This window comes from Lissotriton vulgaris, chromosome 8 (genome assembly GCF_964263255.1).
Source record: "Lissotriton vulgaris chromosome 8, aLisVul1.2, whole genome shotgun sequence".
NCBI classification, from domain to species: domain Eukaryota; kingdom Metazoa; phylum Chordata; class Amphibia; order Caudata; family Salamandridae; genus Lissotriton; species Lissotriton vulgaris.
This window is the reverse complement of record NC_141696.1, coordinates 820045891-820072177: the sequence shown is the minus strand read 5'-3', so window position 1 is coordinate 820072177 and position 26287 is coordinate 820045891. Positions and strand designations below refer to the sequence as shown.

General features: G+C 43.4%; 1 protein-coding gene across 1 annotated transcript in view; it reads left to right on the top strand.

Moving 5' to 3' along the window:
- Nucleotides 1-6932: 6932 nt before the first annotated feature.
- The window catches only part of CNOT11 (CCR4-NOT transcription complex subunit 11), a 159229-nt gene continuing 139874 nt past the window's right edge, over nucleotides 6933-26287 (top strand). Inside the window, exon 1 of the mRNA XM_086934715.1 lies at nucleotides 6933-7456. Coding sequence (XP_086790841.1) covers nucleotides 7135-7456 — 322 coding nt within the window. The 5' untranslated portion in view covers nucleotides 6933-7134. The remainder of the gene's footprint in view (nucleotides 7457-26287) is intronic.

Here is a 26287-nt window from a genome sequence, read left to right as displayed (position 1 = left end):
GTTAATAGCTCTTTTATCTGTAATTTCCTTCCCGACACATTCATGTTTTCTAAATTGTTATCCAAAAATTCACCTCTATAGGGTTTCTGCAATACTTTGGATTTCCCTATGTCAAATCCCATTTATGAGGCCAAATTCATCAATTTCTCTTGAAATATTTTTGCATTTTGAGTGATGCTTCTACATATTAATAACAACTCTTCCTCACTAAAGATGTTTAATCTATCCATTCCTATATTCCCAGTTATCATTTCTTCCAATTCAACTCTTAATTTAAATATATTTAATATCTTTGGTTGGGGTTTTGATCTATTTATTTCTCGTGTTCATCTTTCTATTTCTTCTGGGGTTACCATTGTAGCAGTTTTAGTTCCTGTAGGTGTCTCAACTCGCATTTCTTTCGAACATCCTAGTGTGACTTTTCTGAATGAATCATTTATTGGCTCTCTTATTGGCACATCCATTAATGAAATTACCGATTCACACTCACTGGTCTGATCAATCCTTATATTTTCTTTTCTAGGTTGCATGATCGGAGAAGTCATGGCAGGTGATTTAGGACAATTTTGCTTCTCTCCATATAAGAGAACAACAGGACCTATAGTCACGCGTATCGTTAGGGCTTCAGGATTTGTCTTCAGCTGGGTTATTTTCTGAATTAATTCACTTCTATTTTTATTTTTTGCTTCCTTTCCTTTTTCTTGAAGTAGCCTTTCCATTGTAGTCTTGTGTACAATCTGCGGAACTAAAGGTGTTGTCAGAATCGGGGAACCAGGGGTAGTTCTATTTGACATCCTCGAAATGATATACGAGGTGTAAGAAAAGAAAAGAAAAGGAAAAACACAGAGAGATGGAACAATACAAAGTAATTTTAAGAACCCTCACTCACCAACCTAGTGGTGACATGCTTCATCACTGGGTTCCCACTGGAAAGACCTAATGTCTTTCCAGTGTGCTTCAACGCCTGTTTACAGCGGAGCTGGTTCTCGTGTGTGTTGAGGGTGTTTTCCAGGCCAAATTAAGCTAAGTGAGTGCAAAAAAGGAAATAAATTAAAAAGTGCAGATTCGTGACTTTCAACTATTTTATTATTAATAGTCCGATTTGCACTGATTAAAAACAGATATAAATGGACCCATAGGTTTGGTCTCAGTTATTAAAGACCTCTAGTCGATAGTGAAAAAATTGGTCAACATGTTTCTGTTTGTTTGGAGCCCGAGTCGCTCAGCTTTCATCAGGACCATATAATGTGATCCTCGGGTGGTGTACACGCCCTAAGGTGCACCCTGCCGTGAGGAGTTCGTGTGAAAAGAAAAAAGAAAAAAGTTTTTTCTTTTTAAAAGGTATATATTATACTTACGGCTGTTAAGCCGTTCGAGACCCAACCAGCAATTTTGCTGGAGTCGTGTACAGAAGGCACGTCAGTGCATATCCTCGTGGGCAAGCGCGGCGTGGGGTAATCTTCATGCCACATATATTACTGCAGGCGACTCCCCGCCGAGTACCTATTGGTGCATCACACAAACTCCTCACGGCAGGGTGCACCTTAGGGCGTGTACACCACCAGAGGATCACATTATATGGTCCTGATGAAAGCTGAGCGACTCGGGCTCCAAACAAGCAGAAACATGTTGACCAATTTTTTCACTATGGACTAGGGGTCTTTAATAACTGAGACCAAACCTATGGGTCCATTTATATCTGTTTTTAATCAGTGCAAATCGGACTATTAATAAAGTAGTTGAAAGTCACGAATCTGCACTTTTTAATTTATTTTCTTTTTTGCACTCACTTAGCTTAATTTGGCCTGGAAAACACCCTCAACACACACGAGAACCAGCTCCGCTGTGAACAGGCGTTGAAGCACACTGGAAAGACATGAGGTCTTTCCAGTGGGAACCCAGTGATGAAGCATGTCACCACTAGGTTGGTGAGTGAGGGTTCTTAAAATTACTTTGTATTGTCCCATCTCTCTGTGTTTTTCCTTTTATTTTATTTTCTTACACCTCGTATATCATTTCGAGGCTGTTTATTATATAGAACTTTTCACTCTTCTGTTGATTATTGATAGTAAGACAAGTAAGAGTGAATATCCATACCCTTTCTCTCTTGTTGTTCTTGGATGGTAGTTCTATTTGACTCTTCTTGGTAAGGTGGAGGATTTTTCATTAAAGTATCTTCAAAATAATTGTCTTCTGAATCTCCACTGCCTATCACTAAATGTTTTGTTTTCTCTGTACATTTACTTCCTATCTGTTCTGTGGAAAATTAATATTTTTCGTTATTTATGTCCCATCATACACCCTCTCTTTCACGTCCCAAGCTCACCATGATGGAGACTAGAAAACCCGGGCACATAAACGTAAGGTTGCACACAACGCACTACTTCCTCTAATTACAACCGCACATTCTTATGTCCAAGCCGATTCCGAGAAACGAGCCCCGTTGCAACCACACACTCTTATGGTCAGGCCGATTCCGAGAAATAAGCCCCCGTTTGCCAAGACACAACGACCAATTCCGAGAAACCAGCGCCTGTTTTCTAAGACACGACACCAGACATCCTGTCACGACCAGTTCTCTCTCTTTCTCTCTCTTATCTAAGGAACCAGCCTAGGGTTATTTCTCAACACTCTGCTTCTGCCGTGACTTCCTCATGATTAAGACACAGTCACGCTGCCTCCTGCCATGACTTCTGTATGATTATGACACAGTTACGCTGCCATGACTTCTGTATGATTACAACACGGATAACCGAATTTTGCTCAAGGGAAGCTCCTTCCTCTTTTCTATGTCAAGAATGTATAAATACCATGTTTTCTTTGATTAAAGTAGAGACTATTCCCGAGCCTCCTTAGGTGACGGAGCTCTCCCTTAACTTGAGTTACTGAATAAAGACCCTTGAATTCTAACCACCACGGACTCTGCTCTTCATGCTTGACCTTATTGATATTATAGAAATTCCGATCAAGGTAAATTACTAACATATTTACCACAGTTCTTCTGTCATCAGTACAGGATATAATCCTTCCACCACCATAGCTTGTCTCCATTGTTTCATCTGACTATCTCGAGTTTCACGAGGAAACTTGGGATAAAATGTTCTCAGGTTCTTATTACTTCGTGATCTATCACGCTCAAATGTTTCAGTTTCACATTCTTCTAAAGCTTTGTACTGGGTCAATCTAGGTCTTGGTTCTAACTCATTCATGCGAGTTCGTAAATTATGTAAAATTCTCCCATTAAATGTTCCCAACTCTGGAAACGCTAATATTCCATCATCTTTTGTATATTCTATCCAATTTGCTAGCCATACACAGGTATGATAGCCTCTCTCCATCATGTATGATGCAGGTGTTTCTGGGGAGGGATAAGAATTCCTTCTCTAGTTTTAATGGGTTTATTCTTTTTAAAATAATTTTTTATTTTCTGCATAAATGCCATTTTTCTCTGTTCTCCATACATGTTATGTGAATTTCCTTACTGTTTGTGGGTAAACCCTATAACTCTTCTATCTGGACGAGTCCCTATTATGGTTGGATCATATCTCCACATGCATATCCCACTGCCTAATATTATTGGGGCTTCTATTTTGATGACTAATCAGATGTTCGCCTTTGCTCTTAATGCTTCTCCAATAGCAGAGTGTCTTTTATTCTGAAGACCAATCAACTTCTGTTTTGCTTATTTGCTTAACCAATGTTTGCGCAGCTTTTCAGTGATGTAGGTATCACTCCTCTCTACTGACCCCTCCTTTACAATTTTACATTAGCGACACACCCGCTGTCTCGACCAATCCCAGTGCAGCTCTCAGTGACGTCAGTGCAGCACCCGCAACTGACCCCTCTTTTCACAAGGTAATGCGAAACTTAATTTCTTGCAATTTTACATACACATTTCAATATTTACCAAAGTAGAAACATTTTCTACTGTGCCAGATTTACTAATTTCAAAGAAAAGCAAATTTCTTCTGCTTCGAGTAACATTTTTGGCTTATCCTTCATACACTACGAGTAAAACCTCTTCCTCTTCACTCAAGCATAAAAGATACTGCTACTCCTTCAGTATTACCCTTTCTAGGTGATATAAGACCAAAGTTTCATCAGCTAACTCTTTTGCTACCAATCACTCTCACTTTTAGACAAAGAAAATAGTCCCTAAATTAGTGCTTAAAGTTTTACATAACTTTTCACACTTTCTTCATCATGGCAAGTAACCTCACTGCAGTATGGTTTCCATTTACCACCTGCTATTCAATTTTCCAGGGAATTTCCAGACAACATAAAACAATACATACGGGTTTTGGTTAATACATAATTCAATGATTCAATACGCAATATTTACCTAACTAGCTAAAGCCTAACGATAACTCTGCTACCAAGAAAAACTAATGCAGCATTTACCAACTTGGGTTACTCATAAACTATTATACTCACCTGGGCCCATAAACATTCACACATAAAGCTGGTAATTACTACTGCAATCAATTTTGATATTCGTGTGTGATGATTTTACCATTACCAATTTTTACCAACCCTATCACCTTATGTTTTAATTTCCTCTGGTCAATAGATCAGGTTGTTAGTTGAAAAGATAAAAAATGTAGTTAAACTTTTATTCTTCGAATGACCACAAACTCGAGAGAGAGTTTTAAAGGTTTTATCTAATCAATAATTTTGTGAGTCAAATACCAATACACGTCATACACCGTTCTCTTGAAGATAATACTCAAAATAGAACAAATAAGTCTTAGTTAATATCTCATGATGACGGAACCTGGAAAGGGTGGAAACAGAGACCAGTACAAGGACATACTACACAGAATTATATTTACCTAGAATGGTCTGAGGACCAACCCCTGGCCACGGAGCTGGATAGAGCCCCCTTAGTGAGGAGCCAAAGGACAGGTTCAGGGCAGGATAGGTGACCTCTTCTACATGCTACGCCAGCGTCGCACCCCTCTCTGGCACTACTCTCTTTGACTCTTCCCCTTCTTCAGATGTGCCTCCTCAAATTTCTTCTGTGCTCCCCTTGTAGATGATCGGATTCTTCTTCAGCAGTGTCTCAGTTTTTTTTCTCTCTCTCGTGTCTTCTATCAGAGTGCTCGGACAGCGTCTCTGACCTCTGTACCATCTGCCGTCATCTGCGTCGGTGATGGGTCTCTGTGACATCTAACTGACTCAACCTACCTTAGTTATACTATTCTATGTGTATGTACCAACCCCTAATGTTTCAATATTCGTGAAAACCCCTACTTCTAGTTGGACATGGAGATAGGTAGAGGTTATCACACCATACTAATGTAATACTTTTTCTTTAGTTCTTTGTTAATTTTTCTTGCCCCTCAATTTACTTTCCCAAGCTTTATTCCCACCCGCATTTCACATTATGATCAATAGAATGTATATGAATTTTAACTTCTTTCCTTCCCTCTTCGGGTCGAGAGATGAGGTTTCCAAGCAAATCTTGCTAGAGCGACCTTGGCTTAGTTTCAACTTGTCTCTTCATGGTTTCGGACGGGCTTTGCATGCGCTTGCCCAGAAGTCAGGTGAGATAGGGGTTTCAGTCACCCTCCAGGCCCAAATACGAACTAATAATAAAGTTTAAAAAAGACATGTTAGATTACAAAAATAAATGAATGCACTGTATACCACTTATTCCTCTCTAATCCCATTAAATTATTTAACCTTTTGCATTAGCAATTTTAAATAAACGTGCAAGGTTTAGTTTAAGCATAGCATGTGCATTAACATGTGAGTTTCAAGCGGCCATCTTAGTAGCTATTGGCTAGCTGCAAAGCTTTCCCACCAAAGCAAAGGACGTCATACTACGTAGACGCATGCGCAGAAAATTCCCGCGTTTTCGGCAGCCATTTGAAGTCACTCTAGTTAATGGTTAGTAATACACATAGGCAAGCTTCCCCTAGATAGTGTAAAAAGAATGTAATGCAATATTAGTATTTACAAACATGTTGAGTACAGTATTACACGTTATTCGAGAGTATTGCATCTGAGCAAGTCTCTTTCATACGAAACCTTGCTCCATCACAATCCCCACCCTTGATTGCTATTTGATATTGTGTTATTGCCTTCTATGGTTTTACCCTACCTCTTCTAGTCTCCTTTTTTGTAACATTTCTCTCATGTAACATAACTGGTTCTATTGTACAGCGCTCTGACACCTGCGGGTAAAGTAGGCGCTATACAAAAATGCAGTGAATAAATAGTTGAAGTACCCGGAGCACCCTTCCCCACCGGAGACCCTGGACACCATCTGAGACCATGATACACAACAACGGGCTAGATTCCACCAGACTATAAACCTAAGTAGTTCGCCCCCAGACAATGAAATCGGAGTGCAGTGTCCAAGATTAGCAAACAAGAATAAGCACGGGTCACCACCAGACACTATTGATATGTTGCAATGTACACAAAGACACTAGGCTCAGCCAGCTCTATTTGACTAGCACTGGCGGAACAGTTACCCGCATTTGTAAAGTTATGTTATGGTTAAGAAAATACAGCACGGAATAGATGGGTGCCTGTAAAGAATGTATATATCTTATATCCCGCGTACTATAGACCGGACGGATTGATCGCCTGGAGGTTTGAAGAACCATGAATGTTGTTGATTGCTTGTATATGAATAAATCATGAACTGTTCTCACTTAATCAATAAAATGTGTTAAAAAAAATATCAGCGCAGAATTTTGGCGCACATCTAAACCGTGCCGCTAAGATTTCCTTGTGGTAGTCCTTCTGACAGGAGTAGCTTCAGCTTAAATGCCCCGCTGGAGACTGACGGGTGGTACGCGATGCGCACGCGCCGTCGCCTAGACCTTTATGGTACGATGCGAAAGTCTTTCTTTCTTCTCTGCTTGTCACTGCACGAGCTCTCATGGTCTGTTGTTTATGTCCACGGCCGTCGAGTGCGCGCCTTGCTTTACGGCAGGCGGCGACGGTGGCTGGATTTACGGTCCTGTCTGCAGCTTCACCGGCAGGTGCCGGTCGTGGAGAACACGGATTCTGCGAGCGTAGAACCCGGTCACGGCGTCCCCCGGCGGCGGCAGCGCTCCCTGCCCGCCTCCTCCGCTGGAGGCGCGCGGCGGCCTGGAGCCTGCGGTGGGCGGCCCCGCCATGAGCCTGGGTCCCAAGGAGCTGTCCAGCCTTCTAGGACTGCTCTCGGAGGAGGCGTGCACCAGCACCTTCGAGGCGCTGTCTGCCGCCTTCCATCATGTCTTCTTGAAGTCCGAGCACTTTCGATCCGGGTCTGTTCTGGTGATGCTGCTACAGCAGCCAGATCTGCTGCCCAGCCCGGCGCAGCGCCTTATCGCACTCTACCTACTCTGGGAGATGTACCGGACCGAGCCCCTCGCAGCCAACCCCTTCGCCGCTATATTCGCACACTTATTGAACCCACCGCCCCCAGGCTCCGAGGAACTAGAGCGGCCGCTCTCAGGTAAGGAAAGAGGTACCGCAACATTATGAGGGTGTAGGGCCCAGGTGTGCAGCATTGAGGCGAGAGTATAGATTGTGGCGATCAGGCTGAATAGTGGGGCCTTGGAAGTTCGCCCTGGGGCTTAGACCTTGCTGCTATCAAACTAGTTTGGCTTGGGCACACCATCTGATGATAACCGACCGCTCCACCCACCCTCCGAATATTCGCACTTTTGTATCAGGGAACAAGATCAAAGCGAGCGTAGTGTACCTATACTGTTGTTCGCTCTGCCTTCTTGACGTGTACCCACCTCAGATCTAATAAAAACGGCGTGGAAAGTACAGGTTTATCCGCTCAGACTTTCATATCTGTAAGCTGCGAACCCTCCAAGTAGAGTCTCTTTGTGCCTACTTAATGGCCTTATCAGGTGAGCGATAATCTGCAGATGTTGCCAAACTTCAAGCACAAACAAAACTTATTGTGTGGGTAGATGGTTTATTCGTTGACAGTAAATGGTTTTTCGAATGAGGGTATTCAGACACTTTTAGATGGCTGCCTCGATGTTAAATTGTGTCTGTCGGAGAATATGTTAATTTATACGAACACAATGCATAGGACTACCGATGTTTCCCTTTTTAGGTCTCGGCCTGCGTAGGCTGCGCTTGTTTGCTTGTGTAGGGCAGAGAAGCGAATACGAGGTTGACAGCAAGTTGTTTACAGTTTGCAGTTATTCAAGATGTCTGTCTCGGAGCACCTGCCACTTGGGGCTCATGCCAAGCGACTCAAGTTCCTCAAAACTAATATTAAGGAAATAAGTGGGAGAGGGAAGTATGTGGAGTAAATGCATAGATGGTGAATAGTAGTGTGAAAGAGGGAGCAAAACATCAGGGGGAGGCAATAGAGGAGGTTGAGGGGAAGTGCAGGAGGACGAAGGAGGTGAGAACATGGGTAGAGGAAACGGCATTTGACAGAAAGAGGTACTCAAATTAGGTTAGAGTGGAAAAAGATACGGTTGTCGGGATTGTGAGAAAAATAGGATAATTAAGAATGAAGAAGACTAGATAAGAGTAGAATCCGCGGTTAATGGCCCAACCTAGGATACTTAGGAATGAAGAAGAATAGATAAGAGTAGAATCTGAGGTTAATGGCCCAGCCTTTGGTTTCATAGGGAATGTGGGTTAGATACAGGCAAAATAGGTGAGGCTTTGACAGACGGACAGAAAATCCGGTGCAGTTCTGATTTCTGTAGACATGAAGTTCCAGAATAGCGAAGCAGCTCCAGAGGGTTATTGATGGAGGGCATGTGCGGCCAGAAGTATTGGAATTTGAAGATGGGGGTTGTTTTTGCTTCATAATTTCTTAGGGCTTTCCTAGATCTTGTATAGATTGGTTAGATAAGGTGGGGCACTTGAGTGGATTGCTTTGAAGGCTAGTCAGCTTAGCTTTAATTTAATTTTGGCTTAAATGGGAAGCAGGAGAAGACAAAGAATTTGGGAGATGTGATCCTATTTCCTTGAAAACATTCTAGCTGTTGCATGAAGAGATGCTTTTAGAGACATACGGTCTGATTGAGGAAACACCTGTTAGGACACATTCCTTAAGTCCAGACTAGAATTAGAACTTGTGCAGAGGTTTTAAGATTGGTTTTAACTTGAACACCTGTAGATATACTTTGCTGAGAGGCTTGACATATAGGTTAAAGAGGGTTGGAGATAGGGGGCTTGGTCAGAGGCATCATTTTTCTTCATTTGGGTGCACTATGAGAGAAAGGAGGAAAACCATTTGAGGACAGTGTCTTTAAATCCAAAGTGGTGATGTCGAGGAGAGAGAGAGAGCAATCTGGAGTTCTTAATTGTTTCAAAAGCTATTGTAAGGTCAAGTAAAACTAAGAGGCAGCATTCTCCACCATCCAATATATGATGGATGTAGTCCAGATTTTTTTTAACAATTCTGTTTCAGTTCCATGACCTGCTGTGAATACAGGTTAGTGTGTTGTCAGTAAATTCTTTCTTGTTAATTAATTGAGTTGTAAGGAGAACCCTTTTACAATTGTTTTGCCTAGCCATGGTAGGCTGGAAATTTGTAGGTAAATTTTGATCAAGGTTGTGTTTACTGAGTAAGTATGAGCTTTGGCAACATTTGAGAGTTAGGAAAAGCAGCCATGAGAGAAGAAAGCATTACTAATTTGACACCATTTCTTAAGACAAAAGTGCAAAATTCACTTTAATAACAGTGGGGATGAGATCGTGTAAGTAAGGAGTGGCATTGAGTTTTTGAATTTTTTTTATTTTTGTACTCATTATGCCAATTCTCTTGTTGGCAATTTTCCATTCCCATTGCTAGGATACCAGCCAGGGGTAGAGTCATTTCATCCAAGAAAAGTAGCTGCTTCCACCCTTTACTGGTGTGCCCGTAGCAAAGAAGGGGCCAGAACTGACAGCAATTCTTTAGCTTAATCATTGGACCCCAGGTTTTTTACTCTAATCATCCAGCATAGCCCATACTTTCTTCTGACTGCTTGGATCGCATGCTATATCATGTTGGCTTATAGATATAATATTCTTCTTACACTCTGAGAAAGGAGGTGGGGCTCCTGATTTCCAAGATCTGCAAATCTCCCGTCTCCCCAGTTAGATTATATAGAAAATAAATCTTGAAACCAAATTATTAAGACGAGTGGCACTGTCGTGACGTATTCCAAAAAATACAAGTAAATGACTTACCGTCACCTGTTTGCATGTTACTTCTGTCAGGAATTTACACAGTTCAGTCCATAAATTCAAGGTCTTGGGACATGTCAAACACATATGCACGTCATCTGCTGAGCGGTCCCCACATCTTGTGCATGTATAGTGTGTTCCTGAAAATTTTGATAACTTTGCTGGGGACCAATATACCCTATAAACGGTGAAAAGGTGGTTTTATTTGAGGAAGGTGAGTTTAACTATCTCCTTTAACTATCTCCTAAAGCATTGCAAATTAACCAAACCAAGCCTCGCTCAGGTTTATGTTTACTAGGTCTTCTCCCCAGAGCTTTTGAATGTCTTTATCCAATTCATTTTCCGCCTCTACCAAAGTATGATACCACAAAGAGACCTCCTTTTTGATAGTGCCAACTTTTATCGCCTGATCCAGCCAGGAATCGTCTTCTTCCTCATCCCAATCTTGTCGTGCCCACCACGCAGAAACTTGATAATACTTGAATCTAGTTAGTCGACCCCCTGTACATAGACTCAACGTTACCTAACTAACGTGGTCTCCGACTTCAGGTCCCCCCATCGGGAAATCGCCACAGTTTTCAGTGGAATGCTGAGCAAGTCCTTTAAACACTCCGGGGTTCCTGGTGAATCCCATATCGGGGTCCTAGGGGAATAATGTTGTTTCTCGTTTTTTCTGAATGAAAACCCATAATCTCAATGCCCCCAGCAAAATCTTCTGTCTCACTTTAAAAAAAAAACTTCGGGTCCCCGTACTTAAATAAAAACTGATCTTGTCCATCCCTCAGTCCACTCAACATTGCCCCAAAGAGTATTCCTATTGATCACCCATCAACTTTATTTAACAGCATCCGACAGTTCTTAAAGTAAAATGCATGCCCGCATATCATCAGATCAGGAAGCGCCCCTCGGATTGCTGCATGGGTGGGGGCAGTACACAAATGGGCACTGGCGGATGAAGAAATATTACGAGAAGAAGAGGTGAAAGTGACACTCAAACACCCTATATCACTGGACTGGGCTATCCTATTGAATCAATTCAAACAATCACTAACCCATGACGACCCAGAGAGGGTCCCTCACACACTACAAGACACAGTCACAGTTCACGAACACAGATGCCAGACCTCCCGCAGTGCACAGTTAAAGTCACTAGGTATTAATGCCGGGCTTTACACCTTAAGTGTAAGCCGGACCCCCAGAAAAAGACCTATCACAGGTACCCCCACTACGCCCCTGGTAACTTGTGGAACCATCGTTCACCGAGACACATGCCGCCCTAAGTTCTCATCTGACACCTGTACCCAGAATCCCATGAGGACCCCCCCAGCTTTCTTCCCCCCAGTTAAATTCAGCTATTCTCCATAGAAAGATCTCACTAGTGACAAGAAACTCGACTATCCACTGCACGAATAATAAAGCAGTATGATATCAATACAAATAATGTGTGCTGAAGAATCGTAATATGATGCAACCTGTCACTGTAAATGTAAAATGTCAATAAAAATATGTTTGGGAAAAAAAAATCAGATAAGGAAGCGCCAACCCTCCCTTCTCCAACCTCCTCCTTTAATTTTTTCCAGGATATTCGGGGACCCTTCGAGGCCCAAATGAAGCTGCCCATCTTTCCCTGTAATTTAGCAATCTCTCCTTTGTCAAAAGGTAAGGGTATACAGTTAAAAAGGAAAGTAACCCTAGGGAGAACAATAATTTTAATGAGATTTACCCTGCCATATAGATTTAGGGGTAAATTCGCCCACCTAACCAACAATCTCCCTACCTCCTTACTTATCTTTCTCCAGTTAACAGTAGTCACTTCACTAATTTCTGCGTAATTATTATACCCAAGTAACGCATATGAGATTTCACCCCCAGGGTTTGCATAGGCTGATTCCATTCCATAATTTCCGTCTTATCTCTGTTTACATTGTACCCTGATATCGTCCCGAATATTTCCGCTTTAGCTATTAAGTTAGGGATAACCCTCTCAGGGTTGACCGTATACAGTATAAGATCGTCTGCGTACAAGGCTAATTTTGTCTCCAAATCTGCATATCTAAACAGAACAATAGAGTCATCATTTCTAATCCAAGCCGCTAATGGTTCAATATAAAGATTGAATAGAAGCGGAGACAGGGAACACCCCTGCCTAGTTCCCCGCATTATTTTGAACCAATCCGTTAACTTCCCATTGACTAGAACCCTTGCTTTAGGTGAACAGTATAGATGTTGAACTGCCCTTATGATATTCTCGGGAAACCCAAAGATCTTAAGAGCCTCCAGAGCTAGGGCCAATGAACTTGGTCAAAGGCCTTCGCAGCATCCACTGCCACAACTGTTACAGGTAAATTATTATAATAATAATAATAATAGAATTTATAAAGCGCCTGGTTACGCTAACTGGCGTGTCCCCGCGCTGAGGTAAGAGGAGGAAGCAGAGCCGGGAAACATCGGCCTAAATCATTACAACGTTATTAGCATGAAAACAGATGAGTTTTAAGATCCTTCCTAAACTTCATCTCGGATGGTTCCATCCGGAGGCTTATCAGGAGTTTATTCCAGCTCTGAGCAGCCAGCAGCCAGAAGGACCTGCTTCCCACCCTGGCCTTCTTAACCTTAGGGACCAGCAACAAGCCAGTCACACTCGATCTAAGGAGCCAAGCGGGCACATAGCAAGTAAGAAGGTTCATCAGATAGGAAGGACCAGTGCCCTGGATGATGCGATGGCATATACAGAGTGCCTTAAATAACACTCTCTTCCTTACTGAAAGCCAGTGTAGGGTGTTCAAGGCTCTTTTGGAGGCAGCCCTCCTAGGTTGCATAAGGACCAGCCGTGCGGCTGCATTCTGCAAAACCTGGAGTCTGTTTAACCCCTTCGCTGCTGATGACGAGCTCAGCTCGTCATCAGCCATGGGTGGTGTGTGCTGATGACGAGCTGAGCACGTCATGTAACGCGGTAAATCGAAAAAAGCTGCACAGCGCGAAAATCGCCGCAGCAGCGATGCGGTTAAACATTTAGCCGTGGCACCCAGATAGAGTATATTGCCATAATCTAGGTGAGATGTCTCGAGGGCATGCACCAGAATCTTCCTGGCATCTGTAGAGAGGAAATCCATAGTTTTTAGTAGGCCTTTAAGGACTCCAAAACACGTACCCACTACACATCTAGTATGATGTTCATACGAGAGATTAGAGTTCAGCCATACACCCAGGTTCTTCACCTGGGTGCATGGTATAGAAGTGGGACCCAGGCTCGAAGGCCACCATGCCGACGACCATACTGACGGAGCACCTCGGATTTATTTCCATTAAGTTTCAGGCAGTTATTAGCCATCCAGGAGGCAAGCTTCTGCATGCATGCCCTGAAATTGGAAGCTGCCGCATCCGGTGCCTGTGATAGGGAGACCACCAGTTGTGTGTCATCGGCGTATGACATGACCCTGATTCCAAAGCACTCCGCTATCTCCACCAAAGGGGTTACATATAGATTAAACAGGGTAGGACTCCGGGCCGATCCCTGTGGCATACCCTGTTTCAATTTGATGGCTTTGGAATAGTAGGCACCTTGTCTAACTTGAAAACTACTCCCTGCCAGAAAGGATTGCAACCGTTTTAGAGCCAGGGACTGAGACACCGCCCTTATTCAGACACTGCAGCAAGGTGTAATGAGCTACAGTATCAAATGCGGTGCTAAGGTCCAGAAGGACCAAGGCCATTGTTTGCCGCCCAGCATCTGCTCCTTGTCTAATGGTTTCCGTGGCCAGGAGTAGAGCGGACTCAGTAGAATGTAAAGCACGGAAGCCAGATTGAGAGGGGTGCAGAAGGCTGGATTTCTCGACATGAGCCATCAGCTGTTGGTTTATAATCTTCTCTGCCACTTTAGCCAAGTAAGGCCGCAGCGAGATGGGTCGTACATTTTCAAGTTTGTCAGGGCTGATATTCGGTTTCTTCTGTAGTGGAAGAACAATTGCATTTTTCCAACTACCAGGCACTGTATGCGTTCTAAAAGATACCTCCAGGGAGATGCCTTGTATAGGGCTCAAGGATGGCAATACTCTCACCCGACACTTTAGGTGAGGCAGGATCTCTGGGCGAGCCAGACTTGATGCTCAGACAAATTCTGCTGAGCAACTCAGGGGGGGATGGAGATACTATCCAGCCTCATGCCTTCCCCAGCTCCTCCGACTTGTTTCACAAACTTCGGGCCCGTCTTTACAGTCTCAGGAAAAGAGCAATAGATTTTCTCCACTTTCTCTGAGAAAAAGTCTGCAATACGGTTGCATGACTCAGCTGAGTCCGCCGTTGGCGTGGCAGAAGCTGCAAGGGAGGAGATCTCCTTATAGATTTTAAATAATTCTTTCGTAGAATTTCCCACTGCCCCAATTCTATCCTGGTAGTGTGTGGCCTTGGCCCGTTTGATAAGCCCATGATATTTTTCAGTTTTTCAAGGTATTCCATTCTGTCCTGACTTGAAAATCCCTTTCTCCATCGCCTCTCAAGGCGTTTACACTCTGCTTTAGCCAAACGCAAAACAATATTATACCAAGGTTCTGATTTATGTGCCCTACCCGGAATCTTATTAGGCAACAGCGGGGCCTTACTGTCTAGTGCTTCTGTTATGCGCCTCTCTAAATTATAGCAGGCGTTTTCAATATCTGTGCCCCCGGGAGCCCACTAAGAGCCAGAGCTCTGTTAAATGTATCCTGTGAGAAACCTGCCCATTTTCGACAAGGGTGGTTCAATACAGGTTTTTCCTGGACTCTAGGACCTTCACCACAAAGGGAATCAGGAAATGGTCTGACCATGGGACAGGGAGGGGGGTGGCCATCCTATATCCTCCCAATTAGCGAACACAGGATCAAGTAGATGTTGCTGATGGGTAGGAGCATATGATTTCAAACTTAGATGGAGCATCAGTAGTTCCTGACATAAGTCAGCAGCCCCCCTATTCAAGGGAACGTCCAAATGGAGATTCAGATCGCCCAGCAGTAAAAGTTTATCATGTCGTAGGGCCAGATGTGTAATACCCTCCAGCAAACTGGACGAAAACCGTGTGTGTGGGCCAGGTGGTCTATAGACCAAGAGCCCCTTCACTCTAAGGTTAGGACTAACCTTAATCGTGAAAGAGCCCACTTCACTATCAACAATAGTGATAGGTTCAAGGAAACATTGGAGGGGGTGTTTGAAAATGATAGCTATCCCTCCTCCCCTACCTGTCAATCCTAGTTAACGTATAACCAGAGGGTACTGCTTCTAGGATTTCTGGCTCAGAATCTGAGTCCAACCACTTCTCAGTGAGAAACAGTAGATCGAACTTTCCATCAGAGAGCAGGTCAAAGATTTCCAGTTTATTCTTGCTAAGTTTTCACCAAATCAATTACACCGAGCATCCCGAAAGTTAGCTCATTGACCTTCCTCCCAGGGATAAATCCTCTCTGATCTCGGTGTATAACACTTTTAATAATCCTAGCAACCCTGGCGGCCAAAATCCCTGAGAAAACCTTATAATTGGTATTCAACAACGATATTGGCCTACAGGAATCTACCGCCAGGGAATTTTTGTTAGGTTTCAAGATCAGAGTTACTGTCGCTTCAACCCAGAACCCTGCGGATCTTCCCCTTCCAACAATTTTCGTTAAATAACTCTTTCAACACTGGTATTACGCTATGCAGAAGCCTAAGATATATCTCAACTGGGAGAATATATGATGGATATAGTGCAGATTCTTTTTTAACAATGCTGTTTCAGCTCCATGACCCGCTGTGAATACAGGTTAGTTTGTTGTCAGTAAATGCTTGTTGTTAATGAATTCAGAGAGTTGTAAGGAGACACCTTTTTACAATTGAGTCCACGAGGTGAACATGGTCCAGTTGTTTACATTCCCTGTATGTTGCCACATATAAGTGAGAAATAACAGCACACCAGCTACATGGGAGCCTATTCGCCCGGGGGTGGCTGACCGCTACTGGGGTGGCTACCTCAAGGAGGACTGTTATTGCATATTAGAACATTGGAATGTTGGGAGCTCCATTGCAGACAATGGAGTGCTCCCTGCTTCAACGGGCCGGTAAAGGCCCTTAGAGCAACATTCCAATGTTCTACAAAGGCTTCTCGAAGCTCGAGGGGATTTATATCCCCTCGAGCTTCGAGAACCCTTTGTTTAATTTGTTAGAACATTCTGCCCTCTAGTGGCAGAATGTTGTAATAGCCGTATACCCTTCGTAGCAGGGCTATACCAACTCTTAAAGTCCCGCTGCCTGGTTAAAGTCCCTCGCCTTCGGCTCGGGCCTTTAACGATTCAGCGGGCCTTTAAGAGCCGATATAGCCCGCTACGGCGGGCTATAAGGCTATATTAAATGTTGTTTATCTTTGCATGTGTAGAATTGGAATTAAAATACTTCTTTTATACAAAATCAGTATTTGACAGCCCACTGCTGTATTGTGTGTCCATTGAGTTATGATTAGGGTTCATTGATCTGTGTCTACAATTCCCTCTGAGGGAGCATTGACTGCTCGCTCGCGCTACGTTATCATTTGAGTCTGGTGCAGAAGGAGCCTCTTGATCCAAATGAGTGGGATCCATAGTAGGTGGGGACCCAGTGACAACAGTAGTACATTTCTTCAACCACCTTGTTTGGGCCCAGTAACCCCTGCTTGCCCCGTGGCCCTCTGAACAGGGTTCTGACAAGTACGTAGTAGATTGGTCTTGTCTCATGAAAATTACTTTCTACAGGTGTACTGTTATATGCATAATGGTATATTTTTAACACTTCTATTGGCTTTAGAAATTTAGTGAATCACAAAGTGGCCTAAGAATTTGTAAGTACACATGTGCCCTATTTCAAATAAAGTGTGTGGGTGGCCAAAAAATGGGAATCCCTGGAGGCATGCCCTTTAAGAACATGCATCCAAAGGCAAAATGTTGAAGTGTTCCTGCACCTGTCGTCAATGGCGTACCCTCTGGGTACCCTGGTGTCGATTAGAAACCTTACACTTGTCGCAAAAATCACTCCTGATCATGCTGAAAGCCTTTACGGGAACATCTTTTAGAGAGAAGGGTGCACATTATTTTGCACTTTAGACGTGTAGATTTTCCCATCTTTGTAAGGGGTTGCATATTAATTAGTTATAGCTCGAGCCACTGGAATTATGCGGCAGTGGAGAGCCAAATTATGCAGCAGAGTTGAGTAAATTTAGTGGGAAGAAAAGGCGCATTATACAGCACATTTTGTGATAGTATTACTTCATTATTTTGTCAATTTTAAACATGTTAACACTGACTGGGCATTAGTTGCACCTCTTTAGTACCACTTTAACACCCAAATACAGCAATCAGCAACATAAAGGTGACCAGTACAACTTTGCAAAGGGCCTTCTACTGCATGGTTCGCTGCGTTTTTAGTAACTTTTGTACCGTACGAGCTAGAAACTATTTTTGTTTGTTAAAATCTGCATATTCTGCAGCAGATAATTGACTGTTTCAAACCTGGCAAATCGAAAATTATGTGAAAATCGCTGTGGCCAAACAATCAATATTCCAAGTGGCCCTGGTCCTAGCGTCATAGACCTGCCTTGCTGAGGCAATTGTGCCCAAATTTAGATCCTCCTTGAAGAGCATTGATCTGTTTCTCAGAGGCCATCTGCATCAGGCAGACCTAGATCACTGGACCCAAGTCATTTTAGCTGTCATTAGTTTTAGCATGTTTCCCAGTCCTCCACCAAATTGTGTTGGCTAGTCTGCTAAGATTTGTTTGTCTCCTTATGGTTTTGAACTTTTTTGTCTGCATTTTTGTTGGAGTTCTGGCATTAGTATTAGTTTCTGCATAACACATTTCCCTTAAAATCTCAAGGGCTGGAGGAAGGAGAGAGATTTTTTTTTAAGTGAGGTTGCACGTTCATGCTCTCCCTTTCAATGACCATACTCCAAAAACACACACTCTCATAAACAGTTCACCTACTTGGAGGCAAATCACCTCTAATGCTGAGTGACTCTTTTACTGCGTTTGACGTATCTGTCCCAAACCACCACAGCTAGAACCCGAGGGGCATTTGCCTAAAATGAATGGGATGGAGCCTCACACCCGTTGGGTGTCATTCTTCATCGTAGGCCACCTCGCGCTCGCCAAAGCAAACTCTAATGGCGGTGGCCCTCGTCAAAAGGCTGAGGGGCTATTCAGTGAGGCAAATGTTGTTCAGCCCCTAGCTGTGATGGTGTGGGACTGATATTTTACTTACAGTAGAGGAGTCACTCGGCATTAGAGGTGATTCCCCCCCCAAGTAGGTGAGCTATTTATGAGGGCATGTTCGTTTCTTGGTGCATGATTAGTATTAGTTTCCCTCAATAGCAAGTCTTGAGAAGAATGTCCAGAGGTGGTTATGAATCGGAGTGCTGCTGCAAGCATGTATACACATATAAAGCTGCACTTGTAGCCCCTCTCTGAGTACCTCTGGTGACCGAAAATCTCTTGGTTGAACATTGGTTCATTATTCGTGTCTGGGTAGTCTTCCCGTTTGGTGGGCGTTCTGACTTGGACCTGAACTCCATCTCCATACATTGCGTCCTAGTCCTAATGGAGGACCAAATGGAGGACTCCCACTTCATATGGAACTCTATCTCGTCCTCTACTTCATGAGAAAATTCATAATTGAGCATACCTTCTGCATCCCTCTCAATATTGTTAATCGGACCTGTCATGGTCTTTGCCTTGCTGCCTCAAGGCAGGCATATCCTGTTGTACAGAAGGTCTGTGGGCTAAGATTATGAAATGTTCAAAAATGCTCACTAGAGTTTTTTCAATGCATCTGCTTTCGGTGACAGAATACTTAGTTTCCTTTACAGACTTTTGACCTTTATCAGGTACTGGATGCTACTCTTCTGGGTCACCAGTTAAGGGTAGGTTTCGTGGCTGCTTAAGTTTTACAGCTGAGTCTGATTTCATTTAGCTGTCTAATAGGTAGTGTAGTATAAGTTGCAGCCATGGACACAGGGCCCTGTACTAAAAAAATCGAGTCAAAGTCTCCATAAAAGGTCGTGCTGCTTTTCTAATCATCCATATACTTAGGTACTCATCAGCTTCCAGGATCTCTCAGACCCAGAGTCTGACATGGCTCTCACTGATAACCCAAACCCAGCAGACAGTGATTTAACTCAAACGTCAAACCCTGTACCCTGTGAGTCTCATTGCATTGAGGAGGGCTGATTATCCACAAACTACTGAGGTTATACGTTTTAGTACTAAGCAAACCTGCTTTATGCCCTTCCACTGATGCATGTTATAATTGGGCCCTTGGGTCTCAGGGGTGTGGCTGACTCCTCCCAATAGTCTACCTGATCAACCTGTGAAACCGCTTCATTGCAGGTGCGATAGACACAGATTGTGATGCAGGTCTGTTACTCAATCACCAGCAGTCTCTTTTCATCCAGCAAAAGGGCTTGACACACCAAAAGTGCTTCTAAATATCTCATGCAATTCACTTTTGACATGAAATGTTTGTGCAAAAGGGCAGGTCATATTATCTGATGGTTTGGGTACCTCCCTATACCACCTCTACTTTCTTTGCTAATGGGTAAGGGGTGGTCCAAGTGAAGCTCAAGCAATCAGTCCAGCAGTGATCCTGGAAGACACAAACACATACTCGTGGATGCAACGTGAACTAAATTAGTGCTTCCATAGACGTCCAAAGACCCGGTGATGTTAGCCAATCCCAAACAGGAAAAATCCATGCATACGGTAAAATATTGCATATGTAACGTAAATGCATGCATGTTTGATAAATCAGCCATACTGCATGATATATCACAAGCTACATTTCTAGAAATTCAGCATAAAAAAAGGTAGCTCTGTTCATGCTGTGGGGATTAGTAGCTGGTACAGAGACTGGATTGTTGCGTCTAGTAATGTGAGTTTTGTAGTTAGCAAGCTTAGTTTTTGGGTGATGTAATTTTTCTGAAGCATCTCATTTTAAAAAATCCAAACATTAGAAAAAGCATAGTGTAATGCAAATCTCCGGTTCACGTGGAAGTACTCTTCTCCCCCCGCCCCCACCATTTAAAGTGACTGCTACCTCTGGCAATTTCATGCCATTCACTGAATGCAGCATTGATCACTGTTAAAGTGACATCAACCCTGAAATCTATGCTCTTTCGCAGGCTGTAATTTCTTGTTGTATGATTCATAAAGTTGACTTCTCACAATTTTTCTTGAGTCAACCAAATGAACTTTTGAGGAGGGTGTTTGGGTTGCGTATTTTGCTGGAAGTTAAGAATATAGATTGCAGTTAAAATTGCACCAGGGTGTGAAATTTAAATAGCCCGATGCCCAGGACATATTGTTTGGGGTGAAGGACAAAATGGTTTTATGTTTATTTTGTCCTTGGGACAAGTAGGCCCAACCAACCCCGTGCAGCACAAGCCTTTTGGCTGTCAGTTTACAGTATTACAATATGGAGCGGGGAAGGACATTTTCTGAAGTTGAGGTAATATTTGTGCCCATATGTTAATACTGTTCGAGCTTAAGTTAATGGTTTATTATTGCATAGCCTTTATTATCAGAGTGAGCTCCCTAAATAAATATTGTAAGCTCTGACTGCACTGCTGACAGTGGTTCCAGTAAAAAAAAATGTTTGCACACATTAGAAAGCTAAACAATGAGGGGCTACCAACATCCCCTCTATGAGGTGGGTGATGGAGTGGGTATGCTCTTGGCGTGGTTGGATAGAAGAGAAGCAGCATCACAGTGGGTGTTGGAGGTGAAAAATGAGGAGGGGGTCTATGTCAGGGACAGGCAGGGCACCATTCAATATGTGATGGATGCAGTCCAGCCTTTCTTAACAATGCTGTAACATTCCATGACCACCTGTGAATACAAGTTGGTGTGCTGTCATTAAATGCTTGTTGTTAATGAATTCAGAGAGTTGTAAGGAGACATCTTTTACAATTGGTTTGCTTATCCATGGTAGACTGGAAATTGGTAGATTTAGATCAAGGTTGGGTTTACTGAGTAAGTATGAGCTTTGGCAACATTCGAAAGAGTTAGGAAAAACAACCTTGAGAGAAGAAAGCACTGATGATTTGACACCATGCTTAAGACAAAATTGCAAATTAATTTTAATAACAGCAGGATGAGATTGTTTAAGTAAGGAGTGGCATTGAGGTTTTTGACCATGTTGGAGAGGTCCCCTTGTGTGACCGATGTAGAAAATATGCCAAGTGTTAGTTGTCTTGGATGTGAACACTTTTCTAGCAAAATTCTTTCAAATCTTGACAGAGGTTTCAGAAAGACCCTGTGGGGGAGAAACGTGAATGCATGTATTGAAAGAGAGTTCTGGTTGGGTTCCGATATGCCTGAACTTGGGTCATTTTAAACTTGGATTCGTCTTGAAGGATGACTTGTTAGTGCATCTTTGTAAGAGCTTTTAGTTTTTTGCGAATTATTAGTGATTTAGAGAGTCTCATTGTTTTTCGGTATGAATTTCATATATGCTGGAGTTCAGGCTGTAGGTAACTCAAAGGCATGATACAAACTCATTTTGATTTCAGAGGGACCACTGTGCCAATAGCTTGGCTTTAGATATTATTGCAGATGCCAAGCGCTGCGTTTGCTTTTACATTAAACTGCAGTAAATGTAGTTTGCAGGTCATCAGTTCTTCGATCATGTTAGCTGACAAATTAATAAAATATAGGTTCTTGGTAGTGGAGGACTGAATTTTGATGACAGTTAGAGGATGAGGGACAATGAGTAGAAACGGGATGGGAAAGTGGTCAGACTAGTCCTTGTCAATTGGTTGGAGGCATTGTATTGTATTGGGGTTGGCATCTGATCGCTGAGAATGTTTATCTTTCTCTGGACAGTCAGTCGCTTCACTATAGAAGAGCAACCATTTCTCATCATTGTCTGTCATTTTGCTGCAGTAAGCTCCTCTCCTTATTCTGCTGGCTTCCGCTTCCATGAGAAAAGAAGAATAAGACTTACTGCGTATGGCTGGAGCAGGAGGTACTCTGATCGTCAGGGCGCTGGTAAGCGTACTTCAGGAGAGCGAGCCAGCTCCTGCCAGGAGCAGCATGCAAGAACACGTGCAGCCTGACTTTACCAATCCAGGACGGCACTGTACCGCTGCCAGGGTTCGTACCGCTGGAGCAGATAAGCTGAGAAGGCCCCGGGGCATATACCGCCTTTGGTTTTTGCAATCCTGATTGACTCTAAATGACTACACTTAATTGGCTGAGTCCAAGAGGGGAAACCCTGTGAACATGGTCCAGTAGTTTACATTCTCTGTATGTTGCTGCATAGCATATAAGTGAGTCATAACAGCACACCAGCTACGTGGGAGCTTAGTAGCCCGGGGGGTGGCTGACCGCTACTGGGCTGGGTACCTCAAGGAGGACCGTGTTATTGCATATTAAATGTCGTTTATCTTTGCATGTGTAGAATTGGAATTAAAATACTTCTTTTATACAAAATAAGTATTTGACAGCACATTGCTGTATTGTGTGCCCATTGAGTTACGATTTATGTTCATTGATCTGTGTCTACAATTCCCTCAGAGGGAGCCTTAACTGCTCGGCTACGTTAACAATTGAATCTGGTGCAAAGGAGGCTCTTGATCAGCATAAGTGGGATCCATAGTAGGGTGGACCCTGGGCCAGCAGTAGTAAATTTCTTCAACCACCCTGGTTGGGCCCAGTAACCCCTGCTTGCCCTGTGCCCCTCTGAACGGGATTCTGACAAGTACGTAGTAGATTGGTCTTGTCTCATGAAAATTAAATTTTACAGGTGTACGGTTATATGCATCCTATTCTATTTTTAAGACATCTACTGGCTTTTAAAATTGAGTGAATCACAAAGTGGGCAAAGAGAACTTGTAAGTACACATAGGTGCCTTATTTCAATCCAAGTGTGCGGGTAGCCAAAAAATGGGAATCCCTGGAGGCTTGCCCTTTAAGAACATTCCTCCAAAGCAAAGAGTGTTGCTGCACCTGTTGTCAATGCCTTATCCTCTGGGTACCTTGGTGTCTATTAGAAACCTTGCACTTGTCTCCAGCCTGCCAAAAATCACTCCTGATTATGCTGAAAGCCTTTACTGGAACATCTTGTAGAGAGAAAGTTGCACGTTATTTTGCAATTTAGACATGTAGATTTTCCCATCTTTGTAAGGGGTTGCATATTAATTAGTTATAGCTCGAGCTACTGGAATTATGCGGCTGCGGAGGGACAAATTATGCAGCAGAGTTGAGTAAATTATGTGGCAAGAAAATGTGCATTATACAGCACATTTTGTGATAGTATTACTTCATTATTTTGTTCGTTTTAAACTTGTTAACACTAACTGGGCATTAGTTGCACCTCTTCCGTACCATTTTAACACCCAAATATAGCAATAAACAACATAGGTGACCAGTACAACTTTGCAAAGGGCTGTTGCAGGGATTCTGCACATATACAGAACTATGTGCAGGACAACAGGACCTCGGTAGATAGTGGTGTACCAACCTATCCCCTCAGTACCCAAAATCCCATAAACCGACTAGCCATAGTGTCTCATTCGTTCTCCGACTTATAGCGAAGCTACCAATGATTAGACAACCCTGAACATACTTGTCCACAATAAAAGTAATCAGTCACGGTATAGTTTAAATTGTTTATTTTAACTAACAGGCTCTATGGTTCTGTACACGTGCCATTACTAGCAGCAAAATGCATAAACACAAAATGCTCGGCATTGTCACAATTCAATAGAATACAAACGGCCATATCATTTTATAAAGACAGTGGAAAAGGGTTACAGTGCCTAACCACCCTCCCCATGATAAGAAGTAGTTTATTATATTAAAAAAAGAAGACCTCAGGGCTTTGTCAGCAGTACCCATACCTCAAGGCCTAGATGAAAAGTTTACATTTCAGAACAAGCACAGCTCTTCTCTCTGGAAAGGTCTCTCTCCAAGTGTCTTCACATGCTTCATTTGCAATATTAAAGCATACGATTTTCAGTAGTGCCGCTGTGTGTCATGTTATGTCTAGGTGCGAGGGACTGACCACAACAAAATAACAAGGGGCATTGTTTATCGACCTTGTACATCGTGTGCAGACTAAACCTAAGAGCACAGCAGAAAACTCGAAAAGCAGACCGTTCTCATGTGAAAAGAGCACAAAGTCTTGCAAAATAAAGGCATGTAGTGTCGTGTGCAAAAGCATCCTCATGGCAGCGAAGCTCATGCTAACTTAGTAATGCCAACAATGAACCCACCATCCATACTACAGGGCCTTCCAATGTGCGGTTTGCTGCATATTAAAGAACTTTTGAACAGTTTGTGGCAAATGCTGCTAATCAAAAATTATGCGAAAATCGCCGCGGCCGTACAATGAACAATCCCAGTGACCCTGGTCATAGCACCATAGACCTGCTTTGCTGAGGCAATTGTGCCCAAATTTAGATCCTCGTGAAGAGAACTGATCTATGTTTCAGAGGCCATCTGCATCCAGCAGACCTAGATCACTGGGCCTAAGTCGTTTTAGCTGTCAGTTTTAGCGTACTTCCCTTTCATCCCCCAAATTGTCTTGGCTAGTCTCTCAAGATTTGTTTGTCTCCTGTGGTTTTGTGTGAACTTATTTGTCTGCATTTTCCAATAATGGCCGCGAAGCGGCCGTACCAGTCTATCTTCGTGCTGTGTATTATTATTGGTGACTGCTTCCTGACTGAAATACCCACTCCCCTCGAGCGGGAAGAGAACTCCGAATGCACAAACATTTTGAAACCCCACCTGTCTAATGCCTTACAAGTGTCACCCATGAGGTGCGTCTCCTGTAGTAGAACTACCGTCGGGGAGCACCGTTTTAAACTTTGTAAAACTAAGCCTCTCTTTATTTTGTCCCCAGGCCACGTACGCACCACGTAATCTGGGACAGGGGAGCTACTCTGACCATTGATGATGTTCCCGGGTCAGGGTCCGATGGGTCCTGAGTTGTCATCGCTGCAATGATGCAAAGATCGCGTTACGGAGTTATACTTGCAATGTACGTGTCGGCCACTGTCTAAGAATGCTTCACATATAAGTGACTTTCTAAAAACATTAAAAAGAGAAGAGCATAACCAGAATAACGATCCCAGTCCCTCCACCCACCACCCTGCCTCTCTGCTAGACGGACTCAAAACAGCCAACTTTGCAGAGCGCATAGTACCCAATCCCAAGAACAGTACTTGCGTGTAGGGGGTGAGAAGTCCACGTAAGACGTAGTTCATCCCCACCCCAAGGACAATCTGTCAACCAAGTTCTACTGTATCTGATTCAGAAAGTCCGCTTCTATGGCCGTTGGTTCACCTCCAGGCAATTGAGGAGAAAAACAGGTTTGTCCGGTCCCATGTGAGAGTAGGTCCCCTCTACCTAGGCTCCCACACTGGGTACTTGGCACTCGGAGTCCGGTGAGTCTCAGTTAGTTATGATCACCCGTCCTCATTCCTCAGCCTCTGAGCATTGTGCACTGCCTTCCTCTTGTTCTTTTCTGCAGTCTTCAGAGTTATCTTGTACCCTCTGTTGCTGTTGGCGTCTCTCCGACCTTCTGGACTTCTCCACTCATCGCCATCCCTCGAGCCAGTCGTGGGTTTCTTCCGGTGTATCGAAAAACCCTGTCTTTCCACCTACCACTACTCGCAGTTTCACCGGAAACGGCATGGAGTAAGTAGTTCCCTTTGACAAAGTTCTTTCTTTACCTCCAGGAAGCTCCTGCGAGGTTTAGTGATTCAGAAAAGGGGGTGGTGATGAACAGAGTGTCTGAATTAAGCAGACCACTCTTACCCAGTCCAAAGATCAGGGCTTGATCCATCACCGTTTTTTAGCTCACTGCGCCATCCCAGCTCAGAACTTGGCTAAATGCAAATTAGTCTGACCCTGGCCCAGTGCATCATGGGAACAGGGCAGACCAAACTACCAAGCCAATTCTTATACTGGGAAGGAAACAAGCTACCGGGGACCGGTTTCTGGCATTTCAGCCGTCTTCGGCCCGGCTTGCTTGAATCCTGATGGTGCAATGAGCTAGGGACTCACATCTGAGTATACCCTTCCACGCTTATGGTTTAGTGACTGCTGCTGTGTAATCCGGGAAGAAGGATATAGTCGAGTTTTGAATGCGTAACGGCGG